Genomic DNA, 13,711 nt, shown 5'->3' with positions numbered 1-13,711 from the left:
TTAAATTTTATAAGGCAGTCATGGTTTGTATTCCATTTAGTAGTAGTTGTATTCAAGAAGAAGCAATAAAAAAAAGTTCTACTGTCTATATAAGTTTTTGAAGGCTCAAAGTGCAGCAGCCGTAAACATATTATTCTGATTCTTTTTTTTTTTAAAAAAAAAAGAAAGAAATGCTACTTATATGTCAAACCTGATACATTATAGAACTATAAAACTAAAATATTTTTGTAATGTTTATTAGGAAGCTGTTATGTGTTAATAACTGACCTGCAGTATTTATAATATTATTTGAACTATTAAATTATCAGTTAGAAATTATGTATATAAATATAAAGCAAAATAGATAAAAAAAAAGAAAATTCAGTTTAAATAAATTTAGTAAGAGAAAATACATAAAGATAAGGTATTCAATAATACTTTTAGAAGAATAAACTTAACAAAGTAAGAAAGTGTTTTTAAGTTAACACTGATCAAATTATCAATTAATCAACTACCTATTCTAATACTACTTATTATACATGGCGGCTCCCGCTTTTGCCAGCTGGTCAGCCATTTCGTTCCCATGTATACCACGGTGAGCCTCCACATAATTCCACTTTATTTTAATTTTGTTTTGTAGACTATCTAGCTCTTTAAAATCTATTTCATTTTTCACTGGCTCACCTGATTGAAGTTTCCAACCTTTTCGTTTCCAACCTGAAATTGATAATGAGCTTATAAATATTAAAACTCAAATCAATTTGTTATCATTTCAAATCTCATGATCATTGTAATGATATTCATTGTTTCTAGTTATCAATAAAAACATACCTGGCATCCATTTTGTCACAGAATTTATCAAAAACTTTGAATCAGTATTGATAGCCAGCTTCTTAACTCCATGGTTTATTGCCATTGTGATAGCCCGAGTGGCAGCTTGAATCTCTCCACAATTGTTTGTAGCACGACCAGAGACAGGCTCACTGATGTTCAATGGGTGTCCTTCACCCCAATACACGCCTAAGCCGGCTTTAGCGCCACTACGTCCATTAGATGAGCAAGCTCCATCAGTATAAACTTGGACATAATCATCTTCATCAGTTTTAAAATTATCTTCATTCAAATTACTCGATCCCACTGTTTGAGGCTCTATTAATATACTCTTCCGGTCAGTTTTGCTACTTTTCTTCATGATCTTATCAACACCTTTTTCAAAACCTTTTAATCTTTTTTCAATGTCATCCATCTGTTTTATTAATATAGTATTCAAGTCATCAGAATCATCTGTGTCTTCACTTTCATTACTTTCGGATGTTTTGCGCTTCGATTTCGATTTTTTCTTGGGAATGTGGCTGTTGTCATTTTTATCATTCGCTGATGTTGAAAAATTTCTCTTGAGGTTAGATTTTGAACTTCCAAAACTTGAGCGGTTGGCCAAAGGCTTTGCCTTTTGAGATGATTTGTTCCCTCCTTCAGTTGTTACGAAATCCTGAGCGGCGACGATGTTATCAAACTTTTTATATCTTGCACCGGGAAATCCTTTGACTTGAGATTCACAATCAGGCCAAGTCATGTAAATACCTGCGGTGCGACCCTTTGCTACGGCGTAAAATGGCATCTTTGATAAATTTAAAGTTTTAATTACGGTTTTCGTAGATCTTGAGAACCAGTGATTCGTGATTACCTTCCATAACATTTATGTATTTTAAAATGAAACTATTCGCGGACTTATGTCAAATGTTTACTTGTCAGATGTCACATCTCATGACAAGACGGTGTCACTATTCTGTAATTAGTTGTGTTTTTTACTTTTCTTATATAAATAATTTAATAAATTAAAAGTAATTTACACGCACAATTAATTTCCCAAGTATTATCACAATCGAAAATAGTTTGTTATTTTTTTGAATTTGTTTTTATTTTGTTGAAAAGAAACCCTTGTAAGCAGGCCATAACTTTAGCCTCACTTAATCACACATCTTTTGTGGAAGGTTCCTGCGTAGCGACAATCAAACTTGGTCAACATATCTATAAACGTCAACCACTCTTAATTGTAAACAATCTTTGCGCAGACCTTATTATAGGGCATGACTTATTACAAAATCATTCAGTGCTTCAATTTCAGTTTGGTGGTAACCAAGGACCGCTGAAAGTCTGCAGTGTTATTAAAGCAGTTCCTCCTGCAACTTTATTTAGTAATTTATCTCTTAATATTAGACCGATATCTATAATATCCAAAAGTTACTCTAAAGAAGATTTACAATTTATAAACAATGAAATATCTAAATTACTAGATGAAGGCGTCATTGAGCCCAGCGTATCTCCATGGCGAGCACAAGTATTAGTTACAGGAGGTGGTTTACATCGAAAGCGGCTTGTTATTGATTATTCGCTTACCATAAACAGATTTACAGAACTACAGGTGTAGATTTACAGGAAATGCATCTCCTCTACCTAGCATCGAGTCTGTAATTGAAAAGGTTGCGAAATTTATTTTTTTTAGCCAAATCGACCTGAAAAGCGCTTATCACCAGGTACCAATTTTGTCGTCTGAACGAAAATATACAGCATTCGAAGCATGTGGCAAACTTTATAAATTTTCAAGGATACCTTTTGGGGTAACAAACGGCGTCGCGGCCTTCCAGCGAACATTACAATACATTATCGATACAGAAAAATTTGCAGGAACGTTCGCATATTTAGATGATGTCACAGTTTGTGGTAAGAGTAAAGATGACCACGATAGAAAACTTAATAAATTTATGAATGCAGTTAAGAAATACAAATTAACTCTAAACGAAAGTAAATGTGTCTTTGGAACCGACTCTATAAATCTTTTAGGATACTCAATATATAATAATACGATTAAACCAGACAATGACCGTCTCAAACCACTACTAGATCTTTCAATTCCTACGAATTTATCAACCTTAAAAAGGACTTTAGGTTTATTTGCTCACTACTCGAAGTGGATCCAAAATTTTTCTCAAAAGATCAGACCACTAATTGGTATTAAGCATTTTCCTTTAAACTAGGAGGCTGTTACATGTTTCAACTCTTTAAAGTCAGATGTTTGTAAATCTACTTTGGTAGTGGTCAACGAAAATGCAACATTTATGTTAGAAACAGATGCATCAGAATTTGCCATTGCTTCTACACTCTCTCAAAACGGTCGTCCGGTTGCCTTTTTCTCGCGAACTTTGACTGACTCGGAGTGCAAACAATCTTCTATAGAAAAGGAGGCAAGTGCAATCGTTAAATCTCTGCGTAAATGGCGGCATTATTTAACGGGTAAGCATTTCTTACTTTTAACTGATCAACAGTCTGTAGTATTCATTTTCAATCAAAAACATTCAAGCAAAATAAAAAATGAAAAAATTAAAAGATGGCGGCTTGAACTTAATTTTAAATTAAAACTTAAATTTGAAATTATTTATCGACCTGGTAAGGATAATACGGTTGCTGACACTCTATCTAGAGTATGTGCTCATGTTAATTTTAATAATAGTAAGTTGAAAGAAATTCATGAACTTCTTTGTCACCCCGGTGTAACAAGATTAGCACACTGGGTAAGAACGAAAAACCTTCCATACTCTATCAATGACATAAAACTTATAACTACTTCCTGTAGAGTGTGTGCTGAAATAAAGCCTCGTTTTAATACAAATAAATATCAACTCATTAAAGCTATTTCTCCATTTGAACGATTGAACATCGATTTTAAGGGACCCTTGCCCTCCATTACGCAAAATAGATATATGTTAACGATTATTGATGAATACAGCCGATTTCCATTCGCTTATCCCTGCAAAGATATGACTGCAACGACTGTAATTAAATGTTTAAAGGATCTTTATGTTTGGCACTCCGCTTTATGTACACTTAGACAGAGGAGCGACATTTATGTCTGAACAATTGAAGCAATTTCTTTACTCTCTTGGGATAGCTTGTAGTCGAACAACTCCATATAATCCCCAGGGGAATGGACAAGTTGAAAGACTTAATGGAACGTTTTGGAAAAACATACAATTATACCTCCGATCTAAAGATATGGAGATATCAGATTGGGAAAAAGCTTTACCAGTGGCTTTACACTCCATCAGGTCACTTTTATGTACTAGTACTAATGTAACTCCTCACGAAAGAATGTTCAACCATGCCCGAAGAACTTCAAACGGCGAATCATTTCCTTCTTGGATGTTAAATCCAGGACCTGTTTTAATGAAAAAGAACGTGAGAGCTACTAAGTACGATCCTATAGTTGAAGAAGTAGAATTACTCCAACCCAACCAGCAATATTCGTATGTTAGATTGCCAGACGGAAGAGAAACTACAATTTCTAACAGACAATTGGCTCCACTACCAGAAAATTTAGAAGATTGTAATGAAAATCATGAAATCCAAAATTCTGAAAATATTCAAGATGAAAATCCTATTCCTAATCAAGACTCTGATGAATACAATCAACCTCCTGAACTCCCTTCCACGAGTTCGTCATTCACAGAAAGTTCGACGTTCGACACGGCAGCGAAGAATGCCGAACTATTTAAACGATTACGTTGTGTCTTGAGGGAGGGAGTGAATGACATATAATATTTAAAAGTGAATGAATGTCATTTATTGTCTTCTCAAATGTGTCTAATTTTATTCGTAATAAAACCATAATTCAATGGTGTTTCCTATTTATTTATATCATGCTTATTAAAAAATAATTATCCCGCTATTTTGTGGACAGTGTAATTATTTCTTGGTTGTATTCTCGATTACATGTTGAATTTAAATACAGTTTGAACGGAAATCATACAGATCATATTACGTTAAAGCGCAAAAGTGTCACAAATTAGTTTTAGATGGGAAACTCAAAAACCAGGAAATGATAGATACTTTTTTCTTCATGGGAATGTTCACCATTGGGCTACTTAGCTATTCTTTGGTATTCTTTGGCTTGGCTTAGGTAAAAATAAATAAAAAATAAATGGAAATACAATAATGTACTTTATTAGGATTCTTAATTAGGTCTCATACCTTTGTGTTAACACATCGAACTACGTCATCACTAACATTTGTAAAAAATCTTGTTTTGGTTTTTTTTATTTTAATAATATTCTAGCAACATAACTTACCACTTGGTGTGGCTACACGCATAAAAACTATAAATAAGTATAAAGCTACGGTTACATTAGTGTCTATCGTGTAATAATACATTGTGACAGATCATGTATTTATCTTCGTATTTTAAAATATTTCTTTAACGATAGATACAAATGTATCTGTAGTCTGATTTAGGTCATAGATTTAGTATTGAGTGGTTATAAACCAATTTCGTATGGCTGAAATATCATATTTTCTATAAATATTCCAACTCCCAAATTTCTACACCATAAGTTGTTTAATATTTAAAAATACAACGTATAAATCAAATACTTCCTAACATAACGTCATTATGACAAACAAGCCTAATACAAATTTTAAAAATAATGTTATAACGCATTGTTTTTAATTAATAAAATGTGTAATACTTAATTAATAAAATATTTTACAGAATATATTTTCACTTGGAGATTTACTTGATAGTGTTCGAAATTTTTTTAAACCTGATTCTACCACCAGACTTCAAAATATAATCTGAATTGTTCAAATGCAACATTTTTATTATTAAAGTGAATCGAAAAGTAAAACGTTGTCACATAGGATTTATGTTTACATTAGTTATTCAGTCATTATCACACAAACTAACACACAAATATTATATTAATGGCACTACTTAAATATAATTAATGGCTTGGGGTTATAATTTGGAAGATATTGGTTCTTTCATCATAACACTAACATAGACAATTTTTTTTAATCCAATTTTTTTACCAAACAAATCTATATAAAACTGATTAAACCCGAGCCTTTGTCATTATTGTTTTAATACTTATGAATACAATATTTAATTACTAAAAAAAGTAACACTTTCGAGTTTTTATTTTAATAATATAAAAATGTAACCAGCTTGTTCAATTATATGTTTTAGTACTTTCTTCGCCATCTTGTTTAACAAGAAAATGAAAGCTTCCGTCGCTTTGGTGGTTTAAAAAGTTTAATAACTTAATTAGAAAAAAAGTAGAATAATAAGCTTGTCTTGCGCTATAAGTAGCTAAGATAAATCTAACGTATGATATAAATCATAATTCGATCTAAGAATATATACATATTAAGGTCGTATTATTTATTATACCAATAAATGAAAATTATTTTATTGTCAAACGTAATTTAACAATACCTAAATGTTAAAATAATTAGGCAGACGTCTTAAAATATTTGAGGAACAGAGGCTATCCCAAAATATTTGGGTCGAAGTTACTGAAGTTTAAGCATTTTTTTTTTTACAAGCCCCTTATATATTGTCCCTGTAAAAATGAAATATTATAATCGTCTAATAAATATTTATGCTCTTAAACATTAAAAACAACTTACGAAGGTTACAACATATTAATAAAATTTATTAAACTCATGAACAATTGTTTTGGTTAATAATTAATTGGTAGATGTTTATCATTTGTGATTTATGGTTTGACGAAGAATTGAAATGACTAGTTATATTAGTAACAAAAGATTCGCGAATTCCAAGAAAAATTAGACATTCTTTAAAAAATAATCTAACAAATAATGAGGCACGATTATGTTTTAAATGTACAGTATACATCGTCGTAACAATGACTTAAAACAATTTTACAATTCAAATGAGTAATCACAAAATTTAATAATAAAAAATTTATTTAAAATTAAATAAAATTTTTACATATTTCTAAGTATATCTAAGAACAAAAGTCGAATATATGATTAGTCAACATTTTATAGGCAATTTAAACAACCCATTCTTTGGCCGTGGTACACATTTGAGAAACTAAAGTTTACGAAAGGTAGACCGTCAATTAGCTCGTATTCAGCACCCTGTAGACTAGAGAAAAATCGTGATCTACCTGTATTACCTACAAGCTTATATACAGCTGTCTTGTTTATTTTTATTATTAAATACTTTGTCACGTTTAATTTATCATTTATGTTCACCGTCCAATTTCACAAAGTTTAGTTTATTGGGTATATCTTTGTTTCATCTATTTCATGAATATTTAGTAAAAATAAAATAAAATAATACAAAAATGAATGGTATGTTATGGTATGTGTATATACTACAATTGAGATTCAAAATATATTATGTAAAAAAAATATGGAAGTGTTTTTAATGAAATTTGTAAATTATATGCCTAAATAAAACCGCGCAACCGTACCATTGTCAATTGAAGGCGCAACAATTACCGTATCGTGTAAATCGTTTATAATGCTACGATTGCACAGGCAGTATTACTAATCAATCTGATTGCACAGATAACTGCGAAAGAAATCGCATGGGCCCCAAGATTCTTGTTACTAAGTATATAAAACTACATGTACACATTTTTACATGGTACTGAAAATTTAAATAATACTCGAATTATCCTAGTCTGTCATTCATTGCCTAATCGATCTATTCGTCTCTAAACGTCGTCATGAAAAACTATCGATACGGCGATACCGAATTAATTTGACACGATTAGATTATATTTTTTTTAAAAAACTACGCGAACGAGACGTCTTATAAAAATATTTTGTTATCTAAATAATAACTGTGCGTGTTTACTATAATTTAATTTTGATGTAAAAAAGCTTTTGACTGTGATTAGTAAATCTTTATTTTTGTTTTCTTTTTTAATTTTTTTTTTTCTATATCCAAAATATTTTAATCTGTGATGGATGGAGTGATGATATGAGTAATTGCGAATAGCGATTAGCGATTTGCGTTGACGGATTATATCGAGGCCTCTTTTTATTTTATGAATAATGTAATGATTCGTGTTATTATTAGCTGTATGAAACAGGAAGCTGTTATTAAAATACCTATCTATATAAATGTGGTAAAGATTATTGTAACGATTCACGCCAATGCACGTGATTCAACATTCCTAAACTAAGTACATCTGAACCATGCCTATAATTTGATATGCTTATACGCTACAGTAAATACGTAATTAAAATAACACTGTTAAATGTCCATAATACTAATAAAATGCTGAAACTAACTTAAGCGATGTTAAAACACACCGTTCACCCTCTAAAACAGTCCCCAAGGATAACGCACTTTTTACTACATCTTCTAAGTCTACGTTTAGTGTCCACACAAGGGTGTCTATCGTTCTATACTCACAAGGCACGTACCGAACCTAGGATACGCTGGAAAAATATTTCTCTGATAAACACAACATTGTAACGTCAACATTGATGTATAACTTCACCAACCTTAAATTGCACAGTTTCATTTATTAAATTAGGCATAACACCTTCAACAGAGTCTAAATGGAACATTCGTCGCTATCTCTCGCGTAATCCTCGTCTTCTTCTTCCTGATTGCGGGTTTTCTTAACTTTTCCAGATACGACGCCCGTATTAACCTTACTAAAAAGACTGCTCCGGTTCAGTCTAGATATCTCTCTTTGGGGGCTCAGCCTTTCGGCTACAGCCTTTTCATAATTATCAGAGATTTTACTAACACCATTAAGTGGACTCAAAACTGGCGATTTGACTTTACTGGGTGATGTTACCATATTTTTCGCTTCACCATTTTTGTCGAAAAGTGCTCCACTGGTAGCTGCTGTATATGACGGTGGATCTTTCGCTCTAGCTCCAATATTACCAGAGTTAAGAAGTTGCGAGTAGAGAAAACTGTTGTTGCCGAAACCGCCGCATCTATTGTCCATTTTACCGTTCATCATCATCAAGCTGACAGGCTTTTCGGGTGGAATGGGTTTTTCTCCTTTTCTTTCTGGTGTTGCATTTTTATTCTGGTTTGCCCATCTTTCGCTGTTGCCAATTGAATATATGGAGCTGAGGTTTACGAAGCCAGCTGCAGGCGGAGCCCCAGCGGTCCGCGGGCCAGCCGCGACTCCCGCGGGATCTTTAACGCGGGCGGCAATGTTAGTGTATCCTTCGCTTAAAGTTGATTCTTCCATGCTGGAATCTTCGACTACCTCAGTGTTCGTAACATCATCTAGATTAGGCGACAAACAGTCTTCATCTGTTTCATCGTAGGAGCTGAAATTTTCAAATTTTTTAATTAAATCATGAGCGGATAAATAAAATGTGTTATCATATTTATATGTACTGAATGCAACAGAACTGCATGTTTTATTTCAATGTTAGTCGCTTCATGCCTGATAAATGATGATTATGAACATTATTTACAAACAAAAGCTGCGGATAAATATTGATAAATGGAACGTAATTACAGGTATGATATACATATATGTTTCATCAGTAAGGCAGACTTCCAAGCAAGTGACGTCACAAAACTGAACGAGGGTCTGTACAAACATCCGCAATCTGTTCTTATTTATTATCATCATAACATTTCATCGCAACACACGTAAAAATATATCGTAAGTGATATATTTGAAGACCAAAATGCAAATTTCGATGCGACACGTCGCAGCGTTATCACTTCATTCCAGCTTATCAGGCTTCGAAATCAGAACACGGTTATATTGTAAAACAGAATGCTTGTTAGAAGGTAGGTTATTGAGCTTAGCAAATGTGTATCAAAATTATTTAAATGTATATACTCAAAACAGTTTTGATCGTAGATTCGTTCTGATGTCGATGATATCGAGCAATGTTTAAATTCATTTCGATTCAAATTTGTGCAAAATTCTATGCAGAAAATTACATTACATACACTGCAATACACGAACACAATCTTACCCTAGCATAGCCAGTTCTGTCTTCCTCCCTGATGAAAGAAATTAGAATAAATAATGAACCAAAAATGAATAAATATGGTAACTACATATAAAATTCCATAAATACGATATAATATGGTATAAAATAGATAAAAGATAAAGCAAATAATAGTGGAATGTATAGATAAATAGCGATTCTAAAAGGGTTCATATAATATGGATGATGAAATTTAATAGGTATATCGATCTCCTAAGTTTTGCTTATTGGTGTGCATTCAGAACATATTCATTACATCAGGTGAATAATTCTGTTAATACATCTGTGACATGACAAGGTGCGGGTCTAAGCGCTAAGACCGTAATGTGCTCCACAATGCTTCAACTAACTGAGCTGGTGCTTTATCACGAATACTACTTTACCACTCAACGAATTATTTCTTTGATTTAATTCTCGGCAACTGATTACTTCTGTACAACTCATAGAAACGATTAATACACTTCCTTTTCTCGGAGTCTTTAATTATTTTATACAACTGCCTGTTTTTGAAGAAAAAAAAAATTATGAATTGATTGATGTAAAAGAAACATTGATCAATGACAGAGTCCTTACATTTGGTCCTGCGCGTCGCTGCCGCCTTCCTCGGCCACTAGCAGTTCGTATTCTTCAGCAGCGAATCTGTCCCATTCTGACATCTGAAATTAATTAATATAGCTTATTTTATCTGTATGTATATATTAGCTGTATTTTTATCTGTGTACCAAGAAAAAAATATATTCTTAATATAAAAAGCTGGGTTGGGGTTTCTGCCAAAAAAAATTTTATCTCTACATAAAATAAAACAAACTCGTTCCCCGCCGTCTGTACGAGTAGATCTTTTAAACTAGGCAACAGAATTAAATGCAGATTTCTTGAATAAACAGATACATGTATATTATAGCAGATAAAAGTCAAGAATTTCAACTTCCGTAGCCGGGCAAAAACTAAAATTTTCTTTTTATGCTTCTTATACACGTTTATAGACATTTATTGTACCCGTGTGAAGCTAGGACGGATAGCTAGTAATATATAAAGGCCTAAATAGGTAATCGAATCCAGGATGTTATGGCCAGTATCCGTTATAATTGTGTGCCCAAGTAGCCATTAGACTACGATTTGTAGTTGGATTTTTGTTACGATTTGATGCCTAGTACCCATTATACTTGTATGCTTAAATAGCCACTAAACCACGTATTTGTAGTTGGATTGTTGTATTGTATACTATATTATAGTATAGGTATTATAGTAACAACAATAGATATAATTTAATTAACAACATAATAAATGTATACCTCAGAGTCCGAATCACGCTGCGTAGCGAACGGATCCCGCTGCTCGTGGTCGAGATACTTCTCCAGATTGAAGAAGGTGTCGTAGAATATCGGTGTTAGCTTGCATTTCTTTAGATCGGTTAAAGTTATCTTGCCATCTTCAGCTGGGTGGACCATATCTAACATCTATAATTATATTGTTGAAGAAGTTTATTTTATTGTATTTTTTTATATCTACATATATCCGCCATTTTCAAATTCTAAATCGTACGTACAGTGTGTGAATAAAAAAAAAGTTCTTAGACAAAATTTTTTAATGAGTGTTAATTTTTTTTTTAAAATACAATTAGGAAAATCGATTTACTTTATTCGCTACAAGAGTTGATTAGTTTTATGAAATAAAAAAATAGGATGATATGCTACCTGACATAAACAGTCGTTGAACGGCAAAGTTTCTATCCCTATGGCCTCCATCCTTTGCATTTGTTCTTCGTAGAAGTATTCTAACTCATACATGGAAATGAAACCATCACCATCCAAATCCATACACCTGAAAAAAAGACATAACAATTGGCGCCAATTTGTTAGTATATTTTTATAGATATTCTAGGAATATCTCAAGTATAGCTCATTTATTATAATGTCAAGGTCACCGATAAAAAAACTTTATTTTCTTTGTATCTGTAACTGTAGTCTATTTCAATCGAAAAAGGGATAAAGATAAACTAACCCTAGATATACTTATGCCACGCGATGTTCTAATAGCTGAGCTATTGTTAATTCAAAAATAAAAAGCGATATTCTTGAATCAAGTTTATTGCTACAGGATTTAATCGAATTAAAAGTAACCTATCCTATTACCCTATCGAATTTAAAGTTACCTGAACCAGTATTCAATAGCTGTGGGATGAGTTTTGTCTTCTTCAGCGAGTAGGAACCACACGAACTCCGTGTAAGACATCCGCGGCTCGCCGTCCGGTGTCAGTCGGTTCTGGTTGCCGCGCGTAACACACCCGGTTAACACTCGATCGATCATGCGGCTTGATAGAGCTGAAACGTTATGTTCAGGAATTACTATTAATGTTACTATAACATATTATAGAGTATTTTAATCGATGGTGAGTTTTTTACCAGCTCAATTGGGAAGTTATCACTCATACATTGTATTCGACCTTAACTTAGTATTGTTGTGTTCCGGCTTAAAGTGCGAGGGAGATAGTTTGATTAGGAATCGAGGACATAAAATTGGTGGCACATAAGCATTGTAAGAGTTAGTTAATATTTCTTACAGTGCCTATGGGTGATCTGCAAACATATGGAAACATACGGAAATAGATTATATAAGAACATGGGGTTTCTCTACTAACCGTGGTCGTTATGTCTAGCAAGATCGTGTCTGTCAATGAACAAATCGTGGTCCTTATCCAACTCCCAGAACTTGCAATATATGACGTAGAAGTGTTCGTAACTGAAAATAATAATTAAGCATTCAAGCCGTTGTTTTATGTATCAGTGAAATAATTAAAATATTTTCTAAGACGTTGTTTTCTTAGTTACTCTATATTTTGCATCGTTTACAGTTTTATAATCTGCATATTATAAATAAAAAAAAAAAACGAACTAAAATTTTACACCTCAATTCCGTAAGTGTTGCCTTTATAGAGGCTTTAAACCCCTTTTAATTATACACTAAGAGTATTAAGTTTTATAGCGAAATAAAAATGTATACTACGATAAACTCGAGTTTAAATATAGAGCTTTATGCAAGGTCGTCTGGGGCTCACCCTCACCAATTCTACCATCAAACAGCACATGATATTAATGTGTTTCGGTTAGAATTGTAAGCGCCCTAGACCGACAATGCGTCACCAACCTCAGAAAGTGGGCAGTGCAATGACGCTGTAAAAAGAAATTTATGTTTCTAATAGGGCCGCTGTCTATAAGCAAAAAGTACAAGCAAAACCACCAGACGATTAATTTGCTAGTCTATCTTCCTTTAGGAAGTAACAAATTTAAACATTATACTATGTGTTGGTTTAATTTTTTTTAAAGTATCTTATTTTTTTGAGCGAATGGTTTTTTTTTTTTTTAATATTTTATCTACGAATTTTAGAAATTCACAGATAATACTATGTTTAATGAACTGTTCTTTAGGAGCCGTCAAACAATTCTTAATCTAACCACAAATAGAATTGTATCCTGTTCTCACCTAAAGTATTGCGTAACTTGATTGATGTCTTCCTCGTCTTCCAAGAGTTGTATAACTTGGAGCAGATTAGATCTCCTGAGTTCCGGTATCGATATTCTTCCAGACCACGATCGATTAACGCAGTAAAATATCCTAGCGATCACCTGAAATTTGTTTTTTATTAAGCAATTTCACACTATTTTCTTTTTAGTATTGCGTTCGTTTTGATTGTCATTAAATTATATTTGATTATTGTTGGATAATATATTTTACTGTTTTAACATTTATCTAGTCGCTGATTTAAATATACCCACGCTATTATTTATTTAAAAAGCATTCTATTCGATTTTTTTTTCTTTAGGCCGTTCGAAGTCAAATTTGTACCTCAGTGATGATTTGGTAAATTAGTATTGTCCATGCACACAAATTAAAAAATATACGACATATTTGCAACTCATTGTATTTCTCGATACAAGAA

The 13,711-nt window shown here is 32.5% G+C and overlaps 2 protein-coding genes across 2 annotated transcripts in view; both read right to left on the bottom strand.

The window, feature by feature from the left end:
- Positions 1-159: 159 nt before the first annotated feature.
- Positions 160-1,717, bottom strand: LOC125075175 (ribonuclease H1). The gene is made up of 2 exons (XM_047686807.1): positions 811-1,717; positions 160-696 (listed from the first exon to the last, which is right to left on the bottom strand). The coding sequence occupies exons 1-2, from the start codon at positions 1,673-1,675 to the stop codon at positions 506-508; spliced, it is 1,056 nt and encodes a 351-aa protein (XP_047542763.1). The 5' UTR covers positions 1,676-1,717; the 3' UTR covers positions 160-505.
- Positions 1,718-4,955: 3,238 nt separating this feature from the next.
- LOC125075144 overlaps positions 4,956-13,711 on the bottom strand; it is a 110,297-nt gene continuing 101,541 nt past the window's right edge. Inside the window, exons 5-11 of the mRNA XM_047686760.1 lie at positions 13,255-13,397; positions 12,413-12,513; positions 11,927-12,095; positions 11,469-11,595; positions 11,067-11,231; positions 10,348-10,430; positions 4,956-9,093 (exon numbers count right to left, since the gene is read on the bottom strand). Coding sequence (XP_047542716.1) covers positions 8,355-9,093; positions 10,348-10,430; positions 11,067-11,231; positions 11,469-11,595; positions 11,927-12,095; positions 12,413-12,513; positions 13,255-13,397 — 1,527 coding nt within the window. The 3' untranslated portion in view covers positions 4,956-8,354. The remainder of the gene's footprint in view (positions 9,094-10,347; positions 10,431-11,066; positions 11,232-11,468; positions 11,596-11,926; positions 12,096-12,412; positions 12,514-13,254; positions 13,398-13,711) is intronic.

The sequence above is a fragment of the Vanessa atalanta genome, chromosome 2, assembly GCF_905147765.1.
Source record: "Vanessa atalanta chromosome 2, ilVanAtal1.2, whole genome shotgun sequence".
Taxonomy (NCBI): Eukaryota; Metazoa; Arthropoda; class Insecta; order Lepidoptera; family Nymphalidae; genus Vanessa; species Vanessa atalanta.
Note: the sequence above shows the minus strand (reverse complement) of the source record. Positions and strands in the feature narration are given on the sequence as shown.

Bases quoted from the DNA above. Each gene is read 5' to 3' on its own strand.
- LOC125075175 (XM_047686807.1), bottom strand. From the start codon at position 1,675: ATGTTATGGAAGGTAATCACGAATCACTGGTTCTCAAGATCTACGAAA. The intron at 697-810 runs GTATGTTTTTAT...TATCAATTTCAG, and splicing joins TGTGACAAAATGGATGCCAG to GTTGGAAACGAAAAGGTTGG.